Source organism: Saimiri boliviensis, chromosome 6, assembly GCF_048565385.1.
Source record: "Saimiri boliviensis isolate mSaiBol1 chromosome 6, mSaiBol1.pri, whole genome shotgun sequence".
Taxonomy (NCBI): Eukaryota; Metazoa; Chordata; class Mammalia; order Primates; family Cebidae; genus Saimiri; species Saimiri boliviensis.
Window position 1 is genome coordinate 124232981 of NC_133454.1, and position 24720 is coordinate 124257700.

The 24720-nt window shown below is 59.6% G+C and overlaps 1 protein-coding gene across 8 annotated transcripts; it reads right to left on the reverse strand.

The window, feature by feature from the left end:
- Positions 1 to 1113: 1113 nt before the first annotated feature.
- Positions 1114 to 23661, reverse strand: CDC42BPG (CDC42 binding protein kinase gamma). Of its 8 annotated transcripts, XM_074401678.1 has the most exons (38): positions 23129 to 23660; positions 20572 to 20663; positions 20409 to 20492; positions 19001 to 19096; positions 18582 to 18730; positions 17966 to 18059; positions 17519 to 17719; positions 17143 to 17391; positions 16683 to 16762; positions 15227 to 15324; positions 15053 to 15133; positions 14735 to 14838; positions 14456 to 14635; positions 14141 to 14230; positions 13880 to 14001; positions 13727 to 13799; positions 13434 to 13540; positions 13241 to 13355; positions 12848 to 12996; positions 12685 to 12773; positions 12342 to 12394; positions 12155 to 12253; positions 12016 to 12075; positions 11657 to 11762; positions 11238 to 11371; positions 11015 to 11154; positions 10838 to 10919; positions 9928 to 10144; positions 8605 to 8667; positions 7883 to 8482; positions 7395 to 7487; positions 6479 to 6576; positions 6319 to 6403; positions 6070 to 6190; positions 5846 to 5963; positions 5371 to 5497; positions 5170 to 5255; positions 1114 to 2932 (listed from the first exon to the last, which is right to left on the reverse strand). In XM_074401678.1, exons 1-38 carry the CDS (start codon positions 23286 to 23288, stop codon positions 2876 to 2878), a joined length of 4752 nt encoding a protein of 1583 aa, XP_074257779.1. In that variant the 5' UTR covers positions 23289 to 23660; the 3' UTR covers positions 1114 to 2875. The 8 variants fall into 8 exon arrangements, with proteins under 8 accessions (XP_074257779.1, XP_074257778.1, XP_074257777.1 ...); XM_074401677.1 differs by having other exon boundaries at positions 12155 to 12250; positions 15053 to 15324; positions 23129 to 23661; XM_074401676.1 differs by having other exon boundaries at positions 5371 to 5494; positions 15053 to 15324; positions 23129 to 23661.
- Between the last annotated feature and the right edge of the window lie 1059 nt (positions 23662 to 24720).

Here is a 24720-nt window from a genome sequence, read left to right on the forward strand (position 1 = left end):
ACAACCTCTGCCTCCTGGGTTTAAGTCATTCTCCTGCCTCAGCCTCCTGAGTAGCTGGAAGTAGCATGCCCCCACACCCAGCTAATTTTTGTATTTTTAGTAGAGATGAGGTTTCACCATGTTGGCCAGACTGGTCTTGAACTCCTGACTTCAAGTGATCCACCCACCTAGGCCTCCCTAAGTGCTGAGATCACAGGCGTGAGCCACCATGCCGAGCCCTAAGTTTTTTGATTCCCATTTAAAGATGTGGAAACTGAGGTCAGGTACCTTGCCAGTGGCTGCATAGCTGGACCAGAATCCAGGCTATGTGATTCTCATACCTGGGCCCCTAACCAGGCCCTAGAATTCCACAGACACCCTCCAATCCCCATTCCCAGCCACACAGTGACCCCCAGACCCTTTCCAGTACTTTCCCCTAGCTTTAGGGCCCACCATAAGCCTTGGAGCATAGCCATCGGCCGCCCAGGCCTGCCTTGATCCTAGGGTACACTCCTTCCCTCCTTCCCGTCCAGTCCAGCCGAGGCCTGGGTCCTGCTAAGTCTTGGACACCCCAGCTAAAAACAAGTGAAACCCCTCCCAGACCTTCCCCTGTTGCCTTCTCATCAGCCTCACCTGGGTGGGCAGCCCAGCACTGGATGCCCATGTTGTGCCCTTCGGATCCACTTCCCCCTTCTCCACCCTTCTCTGTGCCAAGACTGGCCCCAACAGCCTGCAGTTACTGAGTTCCTTTTTTTTTTTTTTTTTTTTTTTTTGAGACGGAGTTTCGCTCTTGTTACCCCAGGCTGGAGTGCAATGGCGCGATCTCGGCTCACTGCAACCTCCGCCTCCTGGGTTCAGGCAATTCTCCTGCCTCAGCCTCCTGAGTAGCTGGGATTACAGGCACACGCCACCATGCCCAGCTAATTTTTTGTATTTTTAGTAGAGATGGGGTTTCACCACGTTGACCAGGATGGTCTCGATCTCTTGACCTCGTGATCCACCCGCCTCGGCCTCCCAAAGTGCTGGGATTACAGGCTGAGCCACCGCGCCCGGCCTTTTTTTTTTTTTTTTTTTTTTTTTTTGATACAGAGTTTCACTCTTGTTGCTAGGCTGGAGTGCAGTGGTGTGATCTCGGCTCACTGCAACCTGTGCCTCCTGGGTTCAAGCAATTCTCCTGCCTCAGCCTTTCAAGTAGCTGGGATTACAGGTGCCCGCCATCATGCCTAGCTAATTTTTGTATGTTTAGTAGAGACGGGGTTTTATCATGTTGGCCAGGCTGGTCTCAAATCCCTGACCTCAAGTGATCCCCCTGCCTTGGCCTCCCAAAGTGCTGGAATTACAGGCGTGAGCCACCGTGTCTTGCCAGTTACTGAATTCTTGGGGCCTCTGGCTGCCCTTTGAATTTGTACAAAGGGAGGCGGGAGATGAGAGGGAGTGAGGTGGAGGAATTTATTTCCTAGGCTGCCTTTCAGCTCAGCCACAGTCAAGTTCTACCAAAAGCTAGAGCTCCTGACAGGTAGCACCACCACTCTTCCAGCCTGGGTGGCCTGGGGGCCTAACAGCTCCTATCCTGCCGGGGCTCTCAGGCACCACCGTTCACTGGCACGCTCCCTTAGCACTTGCGTGCTTCTGTGAACTGTCCCTTCATTAGTGAAGTCTCTTCCATTTACCCCATCTGAGTGTCACCTGATTCCTGAAAATGCAGAGAAGACAACCTGGTCTTTAACTGTGACACCCCACTCTTCTCTCCATTCCTAATCCCCCATCTTCTGAACCTCAGGAGGACAGATCCAGGCTGGGAGGCCAGCAGCTTACAAAGTTGCCTTTATTGGTTTCTTGTTGTCTGACGGAGCATCAGGGTCTGTCCTTCCTGGGAATGTGGCATTTGAGAAGATAAATATTTATTTTGCCCCGGCCCTTCAGTGGGGGGAGGTTTAATAAAAATAGCAATATAATAACAATAATAATGACTGTGATCAATAATAAAATGCCCCCTAGGTTCCCCTAATACACAATTGGTTGAAGCTTCAAGAAAAAGGACCCCCCTTTCTGGGAAGGGCCAGAGTGTGCCCAGGGACCCTCCAGTGGCCCTCACTGGGTTCCCATCTCCCACCAAGAAGCCCTTATAAATACCCTCTCATCTCCTCCCTGTCCAGGATTCTCTTCCCTGCTGGGAGGACTGGCTGACAGTGTCAGCCCCGCCCACTGTCCCCCTCTCTGGAGAAAGGACCCTTTGTTCTCCTAGCTCCCTCTCCACCCCCCTCCTTTTGTTGTTCATCGCTCTCCTTCATCCCTCTCCCCTCCTCCTCTGCATGACTTCTACCCCTTTCTAATTCCTCTCACCTCCTCCTCCACTTCCTTCCTCCCTTGCCTGTCTCTCACCTCCTTCACCTACATCCTCTTCTTCCTCCTCTATCCTCCCTTCCTCTGGATCACAGCCTGTTTTTCTCACCCAGATGCTGAGCAGAGACCAGGACATGCCCCATCTTGGCCTCAGCTGGGAGCCCGACAGTCCACAGATAAGACCCCAACCTGTTCCCAGAGACCTATGGCCTCTCCATCCCTCATCCAGACTCTTAAAGCCTCCGGAGGCTTGGCACTAGAAATAAGAGCTTTGGCACATTCACCCTGGTCGCCAGGACAAAAGGGGCCATTCTATTCCCAATGGCTAGCAAAGGCTGGGGCCGGGAACAGAGGGGTAAGGCAGGATGAGGGCTGGGAGTCAGGACCCCCAAGTCCCGGGAACCCAGGCAAGGCTCCCAGTCATTGCCCAGCCCGGGCCCTCCCTGAGTCTGAATTTGCACGTCCCGGACCAGCCGGAGTGTGGCATTCCTCAAGCTCTTCGTTCCCAAGTGTCTTTCTGCCCTGGGATTGGGGTGGGTCCTAACGGAGGTCGTCAAGGAGAGGTCTCTGATTCAGGGGATAGGGGTAGGCTTCGGGGCCGTTCTGAGACCTGCAGGAGAAAGAAAAGGAAGTTGGGTGGGGGGAGGAGGATCAGGGAGGACTCTTTCCTCACAGGGCCAGTGCCTCCCAGAGGCCCCCTTAGACCCGTCACCTACTGTATCAGGGCCCCTGGAGGAAGCCGGATGTGAGGTGGGGTGTGGGGGTGGCACATGGGTTACTGGAAGGACCTGGAGATCTCCTACTTAACCTTGAATGGACTTGAAGTCCCTGCTTTTTTGTTTTTCTGAGACAGAGTCTTGCTCTGTCGCCCAGGCTGGAGTCCAGGAGTGGCACGATCTTGGCTCACTGCAACCTCTGCCTCCCGGGTTCAAGTGAACCTGCCTCAGCCTCCCAAGTAGCTGGGATTACAGGCATTCACCATCATACCTGGCTAATCTTTGTATTATTTTTTGGAGACAGAGTCTCACCCTGTTGCCCAGGCAGGAGTGCAGTGGTATGATCTCCGCTCCCTGCAACCTCCGCCTCCCAGGTTCAAGCAATTATCCTGCCTCAGCCCCCCAAGTAGCTGGGATTACAGGCATGTATCACCAGGCTCAGCTAATTTTTGTATTTTTAATAGAGACAAGGTTTCACCATGTTTGTCAGGCTGGTCTCAAACTCCTGACCTTAAGTGATCCACCCACCTCTGCCTCCCAAAGTGCTGTGATGACAGGGGTGAGCCACCACACCCGGCCTCAAAGTCCCTTTGTTCATTCACTCCATTCTTCATTCAGTCGACACACATGCTTCACTCTGGGCAGAAGTATGAAGCCTGACCCCCACCACCAAGGAGCCCACAGTCAAGGGAAGAGGACAAGCACCAGAAGAAACCCATGGCCCAGCAAGAGCTGCAAGGAAGATGTGGAGGGAGTGGGGTGGTGAAGGTGGCACCAGCCCCAAGAGGGCAATGATCACCTGACCAAGAGGCCAGGAAGGCTCCTTTGAAGATGATCCTGGTGGGTCACCTGGAGGGCAGTCTGGTATTGTCAAAGTAAAGACAGGGAAAGGGATTCAAAACAGAGGGGACTGCAGGGGAAAGTGACCTGAAGATGTGAAAGAACACAGCAAGCCCCAGGGCTCCCAGTAGCCGGGTGTGTCGGGAGTGGGTGGATGTGTGTTCAGGAGACATGGCTGGAGGGTGAATGTGAACCTTCCCAGCTTCTCTTAGGTTTTCCCCTGCCCTCATTTGGAATGGATTGCTCCCTCCTCTGACTCCCCAACTCTCTACCCTGGACTGGGCCTCTGTTAAGAATCCCAAGAATGGCTGGGCGCAGTGGCTCATGCCTGTAATCCCAGCACTTTGGGAGGCTGAGGCGGGTGGATCACTTGAGGTTATAAGTTTGAGACCAGCATGGTGAAACCCCATCTCTACTTAAAATACAAAAATTAGCTGGGCGTGGTGACACACGCCTATAATCCCAGCTACTCATAAGTCTGAGGTGGGAGAATTGCTTGAATCTGGGAGGTGGGGGTTGCAGTGACCGAAATTGTACCACTGCACTCCAGCCTGGGCGACACAGTGAGACTGCATCTTAAAAAAAAAAAAAAAAAAGCCGGGGACGGTGGCTCAAGCCTGTAATCCCAGCACTTTGGGAGGCTGAGGCGGGTGGATCACGAGGTCAAGAGATCGAGACCATCCTGGTCAACATGGTGAAACCCCGTCTCTACTAAAAATACAAAAAATTAGCTGGGCATGGTGGCGTGTGCCTGTAATCCCAGCTACTCAGGAGGCTGAGGCAGGAGAATTGCCTGAACCCAGGAGGCGGAGGTTGCGGTGAGCCGAGATCGCGCCATTGCACTCCAGCCTGGGTAACAAGAGCGAAACTCCGTCTCAAAAAAAAAAAAAAAAAGAAAAAAAAAAAGAATCCCAAGAGCTCTCCTTCTATGGCACCCTTCCCCATGCCAGGCACTGTGCTGAGCCCTTGGCAGGTATCATCAGCTCATGCAGGCCTCCCAGAAACCACGTCATTTCACAGATGAGACAAGATCAGGGAGGTTGGGCACTTTGCCCAGGGCCACACAGCTGGAACAGTCAGAGCCAAGATTCCCACCGAGGCAGGCCTGCCTCCAAGCCCCTGCTGGTGCCCACTGGTGGCGTGAGACAGGTAAGAATCTGCATCTTGTAGAATCAAGGGCAGGGATGGGCTCAGCTTGTTCCCTAGCCTGGGTCCCTGTGCAGGGCCTAGCACAGAACCGAACTGTCTGACATTAGAATGGGGGACGGACAAGCCTCCTGGACGGGCTTACCTGCATTAGGGAGGCTGCAGGGCTCAGTGATCCCTGGGGGCAGGACACAGACTCGCTGGACAGGGATGTCCAAGGTTTCCTCTTCACTGCTCCAGCAGCAGACAAGGGGACAAAAATACCAAGATCAGATGTGACGGATCTAAAGGGGGTGGAAACTTGGGGTGAGGGGTGGCAGACTGGAGGCTGAGGGGCTGCCCTTACTGGGGTCTGCGTCTCCAGCGAGGCCTTCGCTGCCCATGGAGGCTGGGCGCCGCAACGCCTCGGAGAAGCTGTGGGGCCGTTGTGGGCCGGAGCCACGGGCACCTCGGCTCTTCTCTTCCGGAGCCTGCTGGGTGACAGTGTGGAGGAGCTGGGACCAGGAGGCACAAGGAGGCCAGGAGGCCCAAGGCACAACAGACCAGAACAAATGAACACCACTAGGCACGCAACCTGCATGTGCTGAAGTCCCAAGCAGCAGAAGGGTGAGTGCCAGGCCTCAAGGGCACAGATAATTACGGAGGCCTGTGATTGGCTAGAGCTCACCACGGAGGCCGGTGATTGGCTAGAGCTCACCACGGAGGCCTGTGATTGGCTAGAGCTCACCACGGAGGCCTGTGATTTGCTAGAGCTCACCACGGAGGCCGGTGATTGGCTCAGCCTCACCAGACTGGCTTGTGATTGGCTCTGGAGGACTCACCCGGGGTGTGTCCCTGGCGCCTGGCCGCCCGTTGGCAGGGCCCACGTGTACCAGGTGGTTGAAGTTGGTGGGCGGTGAGATGAGCTTGGAGCGCACAAAGGGGTCCTTCAGCATCTCCCTACGGGCGGAGAGGGTGTATGGAGCGGGCGCCGAAGCTCTGCCCTCCCTCGAGCAGGACAGCCCTTCGCCCCGCCTAGTCGCAGCCCCGCATCGCGCACGCGCACCTGCGCTGCTGCTTCTGCTGCTCTTCCGACACGCGGAAGAAGAAGCGGCGCTTGCTCTTGGTGCGGAACAGCTGGCGCCGGCTGTTGTCGGTGAGGTCTGGGATGTCGAACTCGTCCTTCTCTGTGGGAGAAGCAAAGAGCTGGGCTGTGCTCACACGTCTCCGGGGCCCAGTCAGCTGCCATTCAGGGCCACACAACCACATGTGCGCACCAGTGAACGTACACACGCATACACGCGCACTCCCTCACCTGCCAGCTGGTTCCTGAGGTAGGTCAGACGGACCTTCTCGGTGCCGTAGAGGAACAGGGAGCCCTCTGGATTGAGGGGCCGCACCTGGGGCAGCAGGCACAGAGGTCAGGCCACGCCACCATCCCCTGGCGCTGCCCCCGGGCTCTGGTGGACCCTCACCTTCTTGAGCGGCACCGTCTGCACCCATTCTGCCCTCCTCACGTCAAACACATCGATGGAGTTCTCGCTGAACACTGTCAGGTAGGGGGCTGCGTACCCTGCGGGCACGCCAGGCACCTCTGAGCTCTTTCCCCCGCTATCCCACAGGGAACACCTGTCTCCTGCCATAGCACAGTGATTGCCACGCCCCAGCTAAGTTCCTTCCTCTTAAGACTTTCTGTCATCTGTACAATTCAGATACTCCTGGACCACTCACCACAGGCCTGGCTAGGTGCTAAATGACCATGCTTTTCCTCCCTTAATTCCCTCACAACTCTGAGCAGGTACTTTGGTTATAACCCCTAATTTCCAGGTGAGGGAAATCCCTGGAACCATGTGATGGTCAAGGTCACCCAGCTGGGATTTGGCTTCGGGCAGCTTGGGTGGTATGTGGCACCTAACCTGCAGACCCCACCCCAAAGAGCCATTGCTCACAAAGGATGCTCTGCCCCTCTCTTCAGCCCTCATTCTCATCATGCTAGTTACCTGTGCATACACCAGACCTCCCCACCACCCCCATTCATTCATTCACTCATTCACTCTTCCATTCATTCCTCTAAACCCATCGCCCCTGGAGTGTCCCAGCTTGGGCTGGGTGCTTGATATGGATGAGGAAATCGGCCCCAGTCCATTCTGTGGGACCCCAGTACACCAAGCCAGTCATTAAATGGCACAGGCCTGGACAGAGAGGTAGGGGGCAAAGAGAAGGAAAGAGCCAATGACGGGGAGGCAGGGTGGGGAGCATGAAGGCAGTGGTGACCACAGCAACTGCAGCGGTCATCTTTGGCGTGCCTGCCAGCTCCAGGCCCTCAGCTGACACTCGGGCTGGACCTAGTTAAGAGTTTGCTGGGTACAGGCTGGGGCTGGTGGCTCACACCTGTAATCCCAGCACTTTGGGAGGCCGAGGCGAGAGGATTGCTTGAGTCCGGGAGTTTGAGACCAGCCTGGGCAATATGGCAAAACCCTGTTGCTACAAAAAATACAAAAATTAGCCAGGCATGGTGGTACACACCTGTGGCCCCAGCTACTCGGGAGGGTGAGGTGAGAGGATCTCTTGAGCCCAGGAGGTGGAGGTGGCAGTGAGTCAAGAATATGCCACTACTCCAGCCTGGTGACAGGGGGAGACCCTGTCTCAAAAGGAAAAAAAAAGTTTGCCGGGTATCCGGGAGAGGAGCATGAGTTCAGCCATGGAAAAGGAAGGTCCCCTGCAAGCCACAGAGGGAGGGACAGCGTGTTGCTGGGCTGGAAGATGAAAAATGGCACCAAAGGCCTCCAATGCCAGGCTCAAGAGTTGAGATGGGACCCTGTCTTCACCCACACACTGAAGGTGTCTGGCTCCCCTGCCAAGCTCGCCACAGGCCTTACCCCAGCCCGTGGGTGCTGCTGGCCACAGCAGCTCGTGGCCACGAGACTTGCGGCCTGCGCTATCCACGTAGATGCCGGCAGTGGTGAAGAGTAGCAGGAACTCACTGAGGCTGAGCTCCACAGCCCCCAGTGCCTCACCCAGGCCTCCGCGGGACAGTGGCAACTCCTCAGGCACCAAACCGGCCCCCAGCACCAATGGCGCAGCCTCATTGAGTAGTGCGTAGAGGGCAAAGCCACCGGCGGTGCCCACACATAGCCGGTCGCCCAGCAGCCCCAGGCTCTGCACAGGGGCGGGTGCCTGCAGCTCACGGATGCGGCGCTGCCAGGGCCCAGGGCCTGGGCCCAGCTGGTAGCAGAGCACCTGGCGCTTGACGGCTACACAGAGCACTGGGGTGCGGGCCTGCAGGATGCTCCCAGCTGCCAGCACCTGGCAACCTCGAGACTCGGGGATCTTGGCACCTGCTACCTCTACGTTCTCCAGCTCCGCCAGGGCAAAGAGACGTATGTTGGGGCCACGGCCACACAGCACAACCAGCAGGCCAGCGCTGGGGCTCAAGGCCAGCTGCTGTACACGCCGGCACTCTCCCACCTGGAAGATGTCTGCAGGGGTGTCGAGGGGAGAGTGTCACTGCAGGTGGTTGGAGAGTGACCCATCCCCATCTTCCTCTGCCCGTTGGGGCTGCCCCTGCCCACGCCCACCCTGGCCCAGCCTTGATGGGTACCGTTGCTGTGCAGATGGATGACAAAGAGCCCCTCGTCGGTGCCAAGAGCGAGTCGATCCTGGTCTGGTAGAGGGAGGGAGAGGGTCAGGGGTCAGAAGGTCCGCTCAATGACAGGGAGACTGGGCATTCCACCTGCCTTGCTGTGCCTTAGTTTCTCTTGAAATGGGAGTGGCGATAATCCCACTGTCCCTGCCTCACTGACCCCTTCTCTCCCAGAATTGGACAGGATTTTCCAGAGGGGTTGGGGTGAGGCCCATCACCTTGAGCTGTAGAATTTTGGGTAAGTCACGTCACCTCTCAGAACCTTGGTTTCCCCTTATGTAAACTGGGACGATGGTACCTTTCTCACAGAGCAGCTCTTGGGAAGCGAGGAATTGATGCTGCAGGGGCTCAGCAGAGCCCCTTGCTCAATAAATCCCCTCCCCTCTGGCTCCTGACTGCTCCAGGGACCCACAGGGCCTCTCCTGTGGCTCCCATCCTAAGAGCAGGGGCTGGCTCAGGGCCTCAGCTGCTCAGGAAGGCCAAGGAGCTCTGCTTCATGCCTTTCCCAGCCTCAGTTACAGAAGAGCCCTGCTGAGCCCCAGGTTCAAGGCTGAGCACAAGTGAAGCTCATGGCAGCTCCACCCAGGAGATGTTATGAGGCTCTGAGTGGTTCCACAACGGCCCCCGAGACCTCCAGCTTGCAGGGAGACAGCCAGGACTGAACCCTCGTTTATCTCGTTCTAAAGTCTTTGTTCCAGCTGGGCGTGGTGGCGCATACCTGTAATCTCAGCCACTTTGAGAGGCTGAGGCAGGCAGATCACCTGAGGTCAGGAGTTCGCAACCAGCCTGCCCAACATGGTGAAACCCTGTCTATGCGCTCCAGCCTCCTGTGTGCACTGCTTTAACAAAGCAGCCAGGCGAGGTGGTGCATGCCTGTAATCCCAGCTACTCTGGAGGCTGAGACAGGAGAATCGCTTGAATCCGGGGAGGCAGAGGTTGCACCACTGCACTGCAGCCTGAGTGACAGAGCAACACTCTTGTCTCAAAAAAAAAAAAAAAAAAAAAAAGGCTTTGTTCCTTTCACTCGCTTGATTCTTTTGGAAAATGCAGAAACTGAGGCACAGCAAAACAGAGTGGGAATAAGCCAGGCCCCCTACCTGGCGGCCCAGGGCTTTTCACACAGCCGTGCACACAGGAGGCTGGAGCGCATACATGGTGCAAGCCAGTCTGCCTCGTGACTGCAGGGAATGGGCAGGGTCAGGGCCCGGCCCTTGGGACTAATCCTAGACAGCAGCACTCCTGCAGACCTGGACTGCTCCCTCCAGCCGCCCCCCAGCTCACCAAGGATGGCAGCGCAGAGTGTGTGGGACAGCAGTGGCAGCCCGTTGTCGTAGGCCTCCTTGAGTGTGTACACGGGCCGCGGTCTTGGGTGTGCATCCAGCAGCAGCTGCTGCAGCTCACCCAGCACCTGCAGCCAGCGCTCCCGCTCCCCCTCGCTCTCCGCCAGCAGCAGCACAGTGCACGTGGTGGGCGGCACTGCCAGCTGGGAGGTCGTCACCTGTGGGCAGGGACCCAGGCTGGAGGGCTGTGGGCCACCTGTCTTTCCTCCCTTCCTGCCTCCAGCAGCCGCTGTGCCCGGGATGCCTCGCATACACTCAGCGGCAGGGAATAGGCCAGAAAGGCATACAGACAACTCCAGAACCCTGAGACCAGTGCCATAATGGGGTGAGGGTGGGCCTGGTGGGAACGTAGACGAGGCTCCCAAACCCAGGCCAGGAGATGAAAACTGACTTCCCAGAGGACTAGACATTTCTGCTGGAGCCTGAGGGATGAGCCACTAACCAGAAGTAGTGAAGGTAAGTGAGGGGTGTGTACCAGCGCGGGGCCAGGAATTGCATGCAAAGAGACAGACATGAAGGACCGAGAACGTGGTGCCCACAGACACAGGGAGCCCTCAGAACTGGAGGAAGCAAGGTGTGGCCAGAGCAGAGAGCAGTGCCAGGGAGAGGGCTGGGGAGGCCTGCGGGGTTTGATCCTTGGGGCCTCAAGGGCTGGGGCAGGAGAACTCCTCAGACGATGGGAAACCACAGCGGATCCTAAATGAGGCAGGACCCGGCTAGGTGCTCATATGGAAAGCATGTTATAGTTGTGGCTGGCCTAGGAGGGCAGTGTGGAGTGGGGGACAGTGTCCAGAGCGGGGACGGCATGGGGACGTGGATGGTGGCTGGTCCATCTCACCCCAGGCACTCACCCTAAAGATGCGTGGCAGGTCCCTGGATTGGGCATGGATCACATCAGAGGCTAGGACGGGGGTGGCCGAGAAGTGGGGGTCCCTGGGAGGTTCACAGAACAGGTCAGGGGTCTCCCTGTCCCTGGCCGCCCCCCTCCACCGCTAGTCCCTTGCCCCATGCCACTGCCCAGCACCCACCTCAGATCCAGGGCCTGCAGGAGGGCCCCACTGGTCGGGCTGAGCCTTGGGTCAGGGGCATCGAACAGCAGCAGGCGTGAGTCACTCAGGGCAGCAAACACCCGCTGCCAGCCCCGCCGGACTCCCGAGGGCCGTGGCACCTGGTGGAAAGGCAAGCATGGGAGCACTGCAGAGGCCCTCGGCACCCCCGCACCCGTCTTCCCCTCCCTCGGCCCCCGCTCACCGACAGGAAGCCCTCGTAGGCAGTCCCTGTGCCCGTCTCGGGGTGCACTCCCAGGGCTGTTCGGAGGAGGTCAGGGGGCACGGGGCAGGGTGGGGCCTGTGGGGCACAGGTTGTGTGACAGAAGTAGCCGCAGGCTGTGGGGAAAGTGGAGAAGGCAGATGGGGTGAGGTTGGGAAGGGGCAGCCCCAAACAAAGACTGGAGCATGTCCAGAGCCAGCTTCCCTGAGGCCACGGTGGTACCCGAACTGTCCCCAATTCCTCATTAAGTGAGAAAAGGAACAAAGCTGAGCAGTAGGAAATTTGACCAGCAGGAGCCCGTGACCCTGGGATAGGAGAAACAGCCTAGGTGTGCCAGGGCCACACACCTGGGGCGGTGGCTGGAGCATAGGGGGTGGGTGTGTGGTGGGGTGGGGACTCACCATCACAGCCCAGGCCCTGTCGGCCCAGGCCCAGCATCAGAGAGGTGCAGTGGAGACACTTGGTGGGGGATGGGAAGCTCCGGGAGCGCAGCGTGTGTGAGCCGGGCTGGGGAATGGGATAGCCATTACCCAAGGCCTCCCAGGGCCCCATGCCCCATCCCTGAGGGATCAGGTGAGACGAGGGGCTAAGCCAGGCGGTATTGACCGCTGAGCCCCAGCCAGTCTATGGCACCAGGCAAGCTCGTTGCCACCGCCTCCGCCCCAATTGTGCCCGCTGGTCACGATGCACGTGGAGGTGCCCATTCAGCCTGGCAGAACTGTTTGGCGGCCCCATCCCGCTTGTCCCTCTGGGCACTGACCTTAGCAGGAAGACCTTCCGTAGGGGCCGTGTTGGCAGCAGGCGCTCTGGGGAACACAGCCTGCAGGAGGGCAGGGGAGCAGGTGAGACGGGCAGTGGTGGGGCCCAGCCCCCCTACTAGGGACCCCCCCTGTCCTCACCCCCATACGCAGGCTGCGTCGGCCCTCCGGCCTCAGCTCTGGCTCCCCTCCATGCCTTGGGGCCTCTCCTGAGATGCCAGGGTCCTTGGCAGAATCCTTCTGGGGAAAGGAGAAAGAGGAGCAATGTCAAGGCCTCTGTGCCTCTCCCAGGACCCCAACCCAACCAGCCCCTTGGCCTGGTCCTTACCTCTGAGCTCCGGAAGGACAGGAAGGGAATCAGGGAGTTCGAGGGTTTGGTGTCTGCAAAGAGAGTGTGGGTCACTGGGCTGGGGTCCCCGGCCTGAGGGACCAGGGGCCAGGAGGGGCCTCAGTTTGCACCTCGGTAAAATGGGAAATGACCATGGGCAGCGGGCAGGGCTCGGCACAGCAGGCACTCGGGAAGTGCTGGTCACAGATGATGGAGTAAGTGGCAGAGTCCAGGGAACGGACTCCTGCCTCCACCACCCTGCCAGGCCATCATGGAGCCCCCTTGGCATGCGGGAGGCCGCAGAGGTGCCTAGCTTTGGGGCAAGCAGTCAGTGGCTACTCACCCCCTGGCCCTCGGGCCCGCAGCTCCTCCCGCAGCATGGCCAGCTCCTGTTGCAGGGCCTGGCTCTGCTTCTCAGCCTCCTGCAGACGGCTGGGGAGAACGGCAAGGGCTCGACACCGGCCTCTGCTCAGGCCCCGGCCCCCTAAGCCTGCCCCTAGCCTCACCGCTCAGCCTGCAGCTGGGCCTCCTGCACCTGCGTCAGCCGCTCCTGCAGGCCCTGCTTGGCGCGGATCTCAGCCTCCAGCGCCGACTGCAGCTCCAGCCTGGCTGAGGCCTCCATCTTCTGCAGTCGCCGCGCCTTCCACTGGTGGTCCTGGTGGCCATGGGGCACCCATATAAGATACCTTCTAGGCCTGGCTGCCTCAGGGACGCCATCCTACCAGAGCATGCCACTACCCATGCCACCTGGCCAGGCTCAAAGCTCCAGCTTGGCCACTGACCCACTGTGAGCTCACCATCCCCACCTCCAGTAGTGACCTTCAGCAGCAGGGACGCTGAGCTCATGGAAGGTCAGTGACTTGCCTGAGCTAGCCCCCAAGGGGGTCTCTGGGGCTTACCAGTGGCCGGGCAGGGAGCGTCTGGGTGCCCACATTCCTCAAGGATTCCAGCTCCTCCGCCATCTTGGTGGCCAGGGCCTGCAGGTATCCTCTGGAGACCTTCTCATCGTTCACCCTGATTCGGAAGGGGCTCAGGGTCATGGGCTGGGCCCTCGGTCTCACCTGCACCCCCCTGCCCACCCCCGGCACCCACCAGCTGAGGATGTCGGCGAGCTGGGCCTCCCAGTTACTCTCCGTCTCCCGCCGCTCGCCCTCCAGCCGCTGCTTGGTCTCCTGCTCCTGGGCCAGCTCTGCTTCTAGCTGGGGCCAGCCAGAAGGCAAGGTCAGCCCCAGGCCCCAGCCATCCTGGCACTGCCGTCTCCCTCCAGGTACCCCCAGCACCCCGAGCCCTGTCTACGTCCGCCCCACTCGCTGGCTAGTTTGCCCACCTGCCCAGTGGCTCCCACTGCCTTGTCTGTCTGTCGTGCCCTCCGTCCCCCTGCTCACCCGCTCCTGCTCCTGGCTTAGCCTCCGGTTCTCCTCCTGCAGCTGGCACAGAGCCTCCTCCTTACCACTTGGCCTGAGGAGGAGAAGGCCAAGGCTGTGACGCCCCACCCAGGCCGGGCCCGGCCCCTCCCTGCCACGCGCTGCCTGGCTCACCGGTTGCTGTGGGCCTGCTCCAGCTGCGCTCGCAGGGCGGCCACCTCCTTCCTCAGTTGGGCCTCCTGAGGCCCACCCTCTGGGGGTCCCATCCCGTTGGTCTCAGAGGCGGTGTGGACGGTCTTGGGGACATGGAGGAGGTCAGGGCAGAGATCCCAGATGCCGTGGCCCACCCGCCCAGGGCACAGGCCTGGCCCTGAGGCTGAGTGAGGTCAGGCTGGTGGGGAAGCTCCTCTTGCCAAGGGGGAAGGACTCGGGTACCTGGACTTGGGAAGACTCCTCAAGGTGTTGCTCCCACTGTCCCTGAAGCTGTATCACCTGCCGGCTCAGGGAGGACACTTGGGCCTCCAGCTGTGAGGCGTGCAGAGGCAGGTCAGTGCCAACTCTGCTCTCAGCAGCCCTTCTGCCCACCTTACCATGGACTGCAGGCTCTGCCAGCCACAGTGGACTTGAGGAGGCATGGACTCCCAGACTGCCCCATCCCAGGCACCATCCCCCAGCCCAACCTCTGCCAGCCACACTAGGGGCCACAGGGGCGGGGCCCAGATGCTGTCCCTACCCACCCTGGTCACCCACCTCCCTCTGGGCAGCCTGGGCTTCCTCCAGCTGGGAGCTCAGGGCCTGGCTCTGGCTAGCTGTGGCCGCCTCTCTCTCCTCGGCCTCCTGCAGCCTCTGAAGCAGCTCTTCCTGCTGCCCCTGGGCCCTGCAGAGCTCCTGCTCCTGGGCCTGCAGCCCTGCGCGACCCTCGGCCAGCTCCTGAGGAGGCAGGGAGTGGGTGCAGAGGACAAGGCCCAGGGTCAGACATGGACCATCCACAGAGCCCAGGGCCAGTCACCTGCCTCACCCAGCCCTCACCTGGTGCAGCCGGTCAAGCTCCTGCTGTAGGTCACTGGCCTGGCCTGGGCTACCAGCCGGGGGCCCATCCGTCTGGGACAAGGGAGCCTTATCCCTCAGCATCTCTGCCGGGAAGAGTCACTGAGACCTCAAGTACTGATGGCCCCAGCCTCTCACAGAAGCTTCCCCACAGCCCAGGAACAAGTCTCTGGCCCGTCTTCCACACGCAGGTTGAGAGAGCGTAAGATGCTCCCCCAGGATCATACAGTGTATCCAGGGCAGGGGCAGAACCCAAGCCTGGGTGGGACTCGGCCCCAGTGGGGTGGGCAGAGGGAATACCTGACAGCCTCTCCCGTAGAGTCTGCACTTCCTTCCGGAGCTGCTCCAGCTCCCGATGGTCTGCGGGAGTGTGCGGGGCCTCTGGAGGAGTGGTGGTACCCACAGGTGAGTCCGCTCCCGCAGCAGCAGCCTCCAGGGCCAGCACACCCAGCCTTGGCCCACTGCTCCCTGTACCTTGGTGCCTCCTGCTCAGCTCCACCTTCTCCTGCTCCAGACAGCGGAGCTTCCGCTCCATGGCAGCCCAGGCCTCAGAGCTGCTCTCAGGGCTGTGACTGTCGGGGGACATGGGGCCACACATGTTGGCAGAAACCTAATGCCACAGAGTCTCCTCCACCCCCCTGCATCTAATCACTCATTCACCACAAAACAGCCAGAACAGACCCTGCCTCGGGAGACCCCAGGCTGTTGCCATGGGTGGCAGCCCAGGGCAGTAGCTCCAGGGCCCAGGCTCCAGGGTCCCCAGGTCCAGGTTTAAGCCCTTGTCCTGGCCCCTACAAGCTGTGTCACCTTGAACCTAACATGTTTTAGCCTCAGTTTCCGAAACCATGGGAAGATGGTGGTGACAAGGGCCTCTCCCAAGGGCTATCCAGGGCAGGATGTGGTGACGCCAGCCCAGCTGGCTCCGAGGAGTGGGGGGTTGGACCCATTTCCTTCCACTTCAGAGCACACCGCACCAGGACCTCAGGCTGGCCCCTCGAATGGGAGTAGCTAGAGATCATCCCATTTACTTATTTTTTTTTTTTTTTTTTTTTTTTGAGACGGAGTTTCGCCCTTGTTACCCAGGCTGGAGTGCAATGGCGCGATCTCGGCTCACCGCAACCTCCGCCTCCTGGGTTCAGGCAATTCTCCTGCCTCAGCCTCCTGAGTAGCTGGGATGACAGGCACGTGCCACCATGCCCAGCTAATTTTTTTTGTATTTTTAGTAGAGACGGGGTTTCACCATGTTGACCCGGATGGTCTCGATCTCTCGACCTCATGATCCACCCGCCTCGGCCTCCCAAAGTGCTGGGATTACAGGCTTGAGCCACCGCGCCCGGCTACTTATTTTTTGAGACAGTCTTGCTTGGTCGCTCAAGCTAGAGTGCAGTGGCGCGATCTCGGCTCACTGCAACCTTTGCCTCCTGGGTTCAAGCGATTCTCCTGCCTTAGCCTCCTGAGTAGCTGGGACCACAGGCGCGTGCCACCACGCCTGGCTAATTTTTGTATTTTTAGTAGAGATGGGGTTTGACCATGTTGGCCAGGCTGCCCCTGACCTCAGGTGATCCACCTGCCTCAGCCTCCCAAAGTGCTGGGATTACAGGTGTGAGCCACTGCGTCCTGCCCATCCCACCCATTTTACAGAGCCACAGAGTGAGGCCCAGGAGCAGTAGGACCCTTTCAAACCCAGGCCTCTGGCTCCAGGTACAGTGCACCCTTGGCCTTCGTGAAAGCCATGTGCTGGTATGGGGCCCAGCGGGACCTGGGTGTGGCTTCACCAGGACCCCTAAGGATGAGGGCTAGACCACCTAGCATGGGCAGGCACTGGGGAGCCCTTCTGGCCTCCTTCCCAGGGCCCCAGTGGGCTATGCTCCTAATGCACTCCAGCCAGGTAACCCGAGCCTCCCATCGGGTGTGTGAGGATGAGCCTCACCTGCCTGAGGTGTAGGTGAAGCCCACAAATGGCAAGTGGTGGCCGGAGAAGGCACCGTGGGAGGGCGGTGGCAGGGTCCCCTGCAGAGGGAGAGGGAAGGAGAGAGTCAGAGTCCACAGGCCAAAGCCCAAGGCCCAGGAACCCCCTGGGACCAGGCGCACTGACATCCTGCTCACAGCCCAACCCAAACGGGCCCCCAGTGCCCACAAGTCTCCTAGGGGCTGCTGGGAGTCTTCTTCCTTATATGGATTCTAGTTAATAGGATGATACCTTTGGTCAGAGGGCCTTCCCTTGATGCAACTCAACTCAGTGATGGGGAGGCTGGTGGGACCCATAACTCATGAGCCCTGGAGTCTGAAGGCCTCACCCCCAGCCCACCCCAGGGGACTTCAGAGGAAGGATCCCCCCAGCTAACAAGGAATAGGGCAGCTCCCCTCCTGCAGCAGCCTTTGCCACTCACTGGATGGTTGAGGGTGTCGTCATCCACGTCAAAATTGGAGGTGTCCATAGGCCCCCGCAGCTCAGGGATGTAGGGGGCCGTGCTGCTCACCAGCCGCTCCCAGTCCATGCCTTCGAAGAAAGGATGGTTCCGGAAGTCGTCCAGCCCGCCACGGCCCAGCCGCTCTTCCTGGCGGCACAGCAGCTGGCGAATAAGGTCTTGGGCGCTGGCTGGCACGTCAGGCACATCCAGGGGAAACTGCAAGTGGTCCTGGGGGTTGGGGGAGGGGGTAGGCTGGGTCAAGTGTCTAGGAACCCAGCCTCGCCTATATGGATTTCCAACCACACAGACTTGGTCCCACTGCCCTCCCTGGAAGCCCACGGCCTGGTGTCCAGACCTCGTGGTTCATGATCTTGCCGTAGGTTTCCACCAGGGACTCGGCATAGAAGGGCGTCACCCCGAAGAGCAGCTCGTAGGCACAGACTCCCAGCGACCACCAGTCACACTGTGGGCCATAGTGGCCCTTGCCCTCCTCCATGGCCTGTAGGATCTCAGGGGAGATATAGTCTGGCGTCCCCACTGCTACGGATGAATCCACCTGTGGGTGGTGATAGTGGTAAAGCCACGAGGACAGCTTAGGGCTTGGCTGGGGCTGCTGGCCCCTCACCATGGCCCTGGCACCTCTTCTCCACCAGGCTGGCCTGCTGCTGCCCACCCAGGGCCTGGGCCCCCCTACCTTCCCTGGGGAGCCTGATGTCCCTGCACCAGGCCTGGGGTCTCCCATTCTCCTGAGAGCTCAGCCTGCCTGGTATCCCAGGCTCCCACTCTGAGGCAAGGTCCTTACCATGCCGTTGGCGTTGAGGCGCAGGCAGGAGCCGAAGTCAGCCAGGCGAATGTGCCCGTTCACATCCAGCAGGACATTGTCTGGCTTGACATCCCTATGGGGTGGCAGTCAGGGAGAGTGAGGGGCTTGACCTGTGTGTGAGTGGCCATTTAAGCACACGCCCAGGTGCACCTGCATGTTGTGTGCCAGCACCAGCCCACACTTACATTCCTGTGTGCACACGTGAGCCACATGTGTGCGAGTATGTGGTCCCACAGGCCAGAAGGAGGAAGATGGCTAGATTGGAGAAAGGATGTGTGGGGCGACCCCTGGAGGTGGCTGAGTGTGCTGTGGGGGATGCCGGAGTCAGACTTCCCCAGTGCTGACCATGGCTTGACCACCCATGAGCTGAGTCACCTTGAGCCAGATGTTGACCTGTGCTAAGCTCTGACCCCCTCAACTGTAGGCTGGGGACAGTAGCAGCCCCTGCCACAGAGGGCTCTTTGGAATGATTCCAAGGAAGCATGTGGATGAGGCACCCAGCGAAGCGTCTGGCACGTGGTGAGTGCTCAGCCAACATCAGCTGTCCCCAGCGCAGTTGGCAGGGGCTGGGCAGGGCAGCGGGGTTGGTGCCCACCTGTGGACATAGCCCAGCTGGTGCAGCGAGTGGATAGCTAGCACCATCTCGGCCAGGTAGAACTGGGCCAGCTCGGGCGGCAGACGGTCCTCAAAGCGGCTCAGCAGCGTCAGGAGGTCCCCACCGGCATAGTAGTCCATCACAAGGTACTGCAGGTGGGGACAAGAGTCGGACCTGGGGGAAGGGTGCACCTGGCCACTGTGCCGTGGTCCCACAGGGCACTGGGAAGGCAGGGCTACATCTCCCAGCAGCTCTGGGCTGGCCAGTTCCCAACCAGGGTTCAGGCAGGAGGCGCCCAGCCCAGGAGCTGGTGGGAAGTGGGAGTCTCTTGGTTCCAGGAATGGTCTCTCTTTGGGCCCAGTTGCCTCGGCCCCAGCCCCAAGTGGCTGTCCCCCTCCAGGCCCGCCAAGTATCCTCACCAGATACTCCTCGTCTTGGAAGGCATAGTGCAGAGTGGTCACCCAATGGCTGTCCCCCTTTACGAGCACATCCCGTTCCTCCCGGAAACAGGCCGTCTGCAGCAGGTGTGTGGAAGTAAGGGGTGGGCTGGGATCAGAGACCAGGAGACCCCCTTGCCAGCTCAGGGGATGGAGAAAGACTCTGTGAGTCTGGGAGCTCAGATCGAGGTCATGGCTCTGCTGTCCCCTGGCTGGCTACGACAGCCCAAGCCCACGCTCTATGGCTCAGCCTCAGCATGACCATGACTCTGGTTGCTTTCAAAAGGGTTTATTAGGACTGTAATCCCAACACTTTGGGAGGCCGAGGTTGGCAGATCACTTGAGATCAGGAATTGGAGACCAGCGTGGCCAACAGGGTGAAACCCCGTCTCTACTAAAAATCCAAAAAACTTAGCTAGGCATCATGGCACACACCTGTAATCCCAGCTACTAGGGAGGCTGAGGCATGAGAATCCCATGAACCTGGGAGGTGGAGGCTGCAGTGAGCGGAGACTGCACCACTGTATTCCAGCCTAAGCAACAGAGTGAGACTCTGTCTAAATAATAGGGTTTATTGTAGGCTGGGAGTGGTGGCTCACACCTGTAATCCCAGCACTTTGGGAGGCCGAGACAGAATGATCACATGAGGTCAGGAGTTGGAGACTAGCCTGTTCAATATGGCAAAACCTCATCTTTACTAAAAATACAAAAATTAGCTGGGTGTGGTGACAGGTGCCTGTAATCCCAGCTACTCAGGAGACTGAGGCAGGAGAATCACTTGAACTGGGAGGCAGAGGTTGCAGTGAGCCAAGATAGCACCACTGCACTCCAGCCTAGTTGACAGAGCAAAACTCCATCTCAAAAAAAAAAAAAAAAAAAAAAAAAATTAGCTAGACGCGGTGGCTCATGCTTGTAATCCCAGTATTTTGGAAGGCTGAGGTGGGTGGATCACAAGGTCAGGAGTTCAAGACCAGCCTGGCCAACTTAATGAAACCCCATATAAATACAAACCCTCTATAAATACAAAAATTAGCTGGGTGTGGTGGTACATTCCTGTAATCCCAGTGACATGGGGGACTGAAGCTGGAGAATTGTTTGAACCCGGGAGGCGGACATTGTAGTGAGCTGAGATGACACCATTGCACTCCAGCCTGGGCGACAGAGTGAGACTCCCTCTCAAAATAAATAAATAAATAAATAAATAAATAAATAAAAATTAAAAAACGTAAAAAAGGGTTTATTGTAAGAAAGATCAGTGGCTGCTGAGGGTGGCATCCTTTGTCTGGTCTGCAACCTTGCTTGCCCCCCATGCCCCATAGGCCCTGGCAGCAAACACCGCCCCCACACCCATTTGTAGGGTACCCAAGGGTCCCCCCGACCCCACACTGACCTCAGCCCTCTTCAGCATCTCCCACTTGTGCAGCATTTTCATGGCAAAAACCTGCCCAGTGTCCCTCTGCCTCACCACGGCAACCTACAGGCACAGGGAGGAGTGGGGTGAGCCCGGCCTGGTGTGAACACCTCCTCCCCACCTACCTGGGCCCTCTGCTCACCTCCCCAAAGGCTCCTCGGCCGATCACCTTCAAGATCTCAAAGTCATCTCTCTGCAGACGGAGCTCTTTCACCTTTGCTACGAAAGGGCTGGCTGAGGGGACACAGGGCGGGACTCAGAGTGTGTGCAGGGCGGGCCCCGGACCCCCTCACCTTGGGCAGGCCAGGAGCTGCCACTCCTGTGAGCCCTGCAGGGATGACCTCTCCAGGGACAGCCTCGGGCCAAAAGGTTGGCAGAAGCCGGTCCTCCTTGGCCATGATCAGGAAGAGTGGAAAGTCAAAGGCTGGGCTCAGCTGACTGCCTGGTCCCCATACCTCCCTGGACCCCCAGCCCCAGACAAGGCAGCCTCCATCCCAGGGGCTGATGGGACCTGCAATTCTGCCCAGCCTGGGGTCTGACTCTGCTTGGCCAGGTCACCCTGGGGACCATGGGGATACCACTCCTACCCTCAGCTCACAGTTCTTGGCCCCCTCACAGGGCCAGGCCAGGGCCTGTCTTGGGAAACTGGACAGGTGACATTCCTTATCCCCAGAGAGGCTTCTCTGCCATTCAGGAGCTATGGGCCTGTGTCCGGGGACCCTGTAGGCACAGAGGTACCTGGCTGGGGGGTCAGGCCTGCAGCCACTAGGGCAGGGGGGACAGGCTCTATGCTCCCTACGTGGGGCCCCTTGGTTGGAGGCATGGATGCCAGTTGGCCAAGGTGCACACAAGACTCACAAACAGGACCAAGATGCCTTTCTGGTGCCAGCACTGGCCCCTGAGGGTGTGAGTGCGCAGGCTGCCTCCAGGCCTGACTGGCCCTCTCCCTCCGAGTTCTGCCTCCCTGTCCAGTCGAGGCCTTTGCCTGGCCAAGAACGTCCTCTTTCCTCAAATCCCAGATACCTCCAGGAGGGGCAACTCCAGCCACTCCCAGGCCCTTCCCAGGCCTGGAGTAGCCACAGGTTTTGGGAGAGAATTGGGTCTTAGGGAGGCAGGAGTGATCAGTCAGGATGGGGGGCAGCTGTGTTCTGGCGCCTTGCCTCAGTTTCCCCCTGCCAGGAGGTAAACTCCCTGCCAGCTGGGCGGGTCTGCGGGTGGGACAGAGAGCTGCTCCACAGGTTTATCAGGCAGAAGCCCGCAGCGGGGGTGGGGTGGAAACCTCATTACAGAAATTCATTGTCTCTTTCCCAGGTCTGTGTGTGGAGCTGGGGAGGAGCAGCCCCAGGCCTCCCAGGGGGAGCCGAAGCCAGCCACATGGGGACCCACCCGAAGCCCAGGCCCACAGGCAGGAGGGTCCAGGCCCCTGGACAGGCTGCCCAATCCTCTTGCCTCCCACAGGGCATGGGGGCTCTGGGCAGGGGCAGGGACAAGTTGTGGCAGGAGAGGAATGAGTCACGGCCCTTTGAGTTACCTCAGGAGATGTCAACAAACAGCCCCCATACCGGGGTCCCAGGCAGAGGTGCCAGAGGCAGTCAGGGAGGAGCACCCATGTGTGTGCAAACACACACACGTGTGTGGGTGTCACGGGGGTGACAGCAGCACAGGCACACACGCATAGCACAAAGGTGTCCCAGGGAGGCAGGCACAGAGGCAGGGGCCTTCCAACTGCCTCGCCCTGGATGGAAGGGTTGGGGCTAGGGGACAACTCCCTGGCACATCTGGGTGGAAGCCTCTCCCCTCCACCCCCGGCCTTGTGCCTCCCCAGAACTCAGGAGCGCCAGGAACGCTAGTTGCCCACTGGGCAAACACCTGCCTCACCCCGCCCTGGCCAGGCCCCTGTGCCTTTTCCCTATGGCCCGGCAGGGTGTGACCAGGGAACCCTCAAGCTGGCGCCAGTGCCCACAGTGGGTTCAGGGTCACCCCGGGCCAGACACTCCCAATGACTCAGATGAGTCTACCAGGAAAGGTACAGACCCACCTCCAGCCAGGCACCCCTCCCCGAGTGTGGCCAGCAGCCTGCACGAGTGGAGGGGTAGAGAGGTCGGTTCCTGAGTCCAGGCTGCAGTGGTCTTGCAGGCAGGGAGCTGGGGGTGGGGGAGGTGTTGCCGGGGTGGGGGTGGGGGGATGTCTGCAAGTGTGCGATACCTACAGATCTGTGTGTTTCACAGAGCCAGTGCGGTCGGGGTGGTCTGGAGGGTTCCCTGGATCTCCCCGTGAGCTGTGTGTCTCAGTGCATTCGAAAGGAATAGAGAACCCGTGTTTCAGTGCGCAACATGCATGAGGGTCTGTGTGTGCCCCGCACCAGGTGTGGCCTGTGAGCAAGGAATTCTGGACAGGACTCTAGTTGGTGCAATGGGTACATGAGTCTGGGGTGGATACCTGGGCACAAGATAGTGTGTTTGTGCCCATGTCAGGGTCTGTGAATGGGAAGGAGCGTGTGTGAGAACTGACGTGAGGGTGAGGTGTGCAGGAGAGTGTGAGGGGCCGCGGGGGGCCGGTGGTAAGCCTCAGAGCCACTGCAGGGAGTCTGCGAGGAAAGCCTGTGGGGGTGCGGGTCCCTGCGGGGGAGTCTGCGAGTACCGGGGTCTCGGCGCGAGGTCCCTAGGCCCGCCCCGGCTCCTTGCCGCCCCGCCACTCACCCCAGCTCAGGAACTGCGCCACGCTGCGCTCCCGCCGCAGGGGGCCGCTGCTGAGCTCGTGGTGCAGCGCCAGCAGCAGATCTAGGAGGCCGTCGAGCCCCGGGCCGCCGCCGGCCTCGCCCAGCGCCAGCCGCTCCAGCGCGCGCAGCCGCCGCTCCATGGCTGCGGCCGGAGCCTCGCTCCCCTGCTAGAGTCCGGCCGCCCGCATGCCCGCCCGTCGGGCCGTCCGTCCGCCAGACCGTCTGCGGCTCTGTCCGCACGTCCTCCGCACGTCCTCCCCCCGCTCTCCCGCCCTCCCCGCTGTCACCTTCCTCCGCCGCCGCCTGCGCGCTCTCACCTGGGCGCCGCGCCCCGCCCCCCGACGGACGGGCAGGTGCGCGCCGGCCAATGGGAGCCTCGGCTCGAGGTGAAGGTGGTGGCGGAGGCGCGCGGGGTGGGCCCAACTCCGGGCCAGGAAGTGAGGGGGCGGGCCGCGGGGAGCAACTGGCTTCTGTGCGGGGCGCGGGTACTGTCTCGCAGGGTCGGAACGACCTCCCTGGTCCCCGCGCGGCCCCAGACCCAGCCGTACCTGGGCCCTGACCCGGGAGGCGCGAGGCACTGCAACTTCCCTTGCCCCCTGGGCCGCAGCCGCCTTGGCCTTGGCTAAAGGAGAGGGGCTAGGGACGCCCGCGGCCCCGGAGCCGGATGGGAATTGTAGTTCGCTCTCTCCCGGGTTTGCCCAAGCTTGGCACCCATCGCCCACCCTCCCCCCAAAAAATGTTTCTGATCTCACTTTGATTTTTATCATCAGAGCTGACGTAGGAGACAGGAAGGTGGGGCAGGGATGGTCACTCCCATTTGGCAGATGGGCACACTGAGGCTCTGGAAGAAGGAAGGGGAATTGAGGGGCTGAGGACAAGGTGGCTTCTAAAGTAGACCCTGGAGTGGAGGTGGAGCTGGGCTGGTACCAACACCGCAGACATTTTAAGCTTAGGTAGGAGCAGGGCCTGAAGTCCGACCTGGAACCTGAAGGACAAGAGGAGTCTGAGATGGGCTGGAGGAGGTGGGGAGGGGAGGGGCTTGTCTGTCCAATGGTATCTCTGATTTTTGTCCAGCCGTGTCCAGCTGGGATGGACCAGGCGCCATGAGGAGAGATTAAAGCGGGGGACATATCAGTGGCTTCAGACAACACTTTTTTTTTTTTTTTTTTTTTTTTTTTTTGAGACAGCGTCTCTCTGTCACCCAGGCTGGAATGCAGTGGCTCAATCATAGCTCACTGCGGCCTTGACCTTAGGCTCCTGCCTCAGCCTCCTGAGTAGCTGGGATTATAGGCATATGTCACCACACCCAGCTAATCTTTTACTTTACTTTTTGGAGAGATAGGGTCTTGTTATGTTGACCAGCCTGGCTCAAGTGATCCTACCACCTCGGCCTCCCAGAGTTCTGGGATTACAGATGTGGGCAACTACACCCAGCCTGGACAACATTTTCTTTCTTTTCTGAGACAGGGTCTCCCTCTGTCCCCTAGGCTGGAGTGCAGTGGTGCAATCATGGCTCATCACAGCCTCAACCTCCTGGGCTGAAGTGATCATCCCACCTCAGCCTTCCAAGTA

What these genes read in the sequence shown, in the direction of transcription:
- CDC42BPG (XM_074401675.1), bottom strand. Translation starts at nt 23,288, where the DNA reads ATGGAGCGGCGGCTGCGCGCGCTGGAGCGGCTGGCGCTGGGCGAGGCC. An exon ending in CCCAGGCTGCCCAGAGGGAG is followed by an intron (nt 14,231 to 14,455) that starts GTGGGTGACCAG and finishes CACGCCTCACAG; the next exon opens with CTGGAGGCCCAAGTGTCCTC. An exon ending in CTGCAGCCTCCCTAATGCAG is followed by an intron (nt 2,933 to 5,169) that starts GTAAGCCCGTCC and finishes TTTCTCCTGCAG; the next exon opens with GTCTCAGAACGGCCCCGAAG.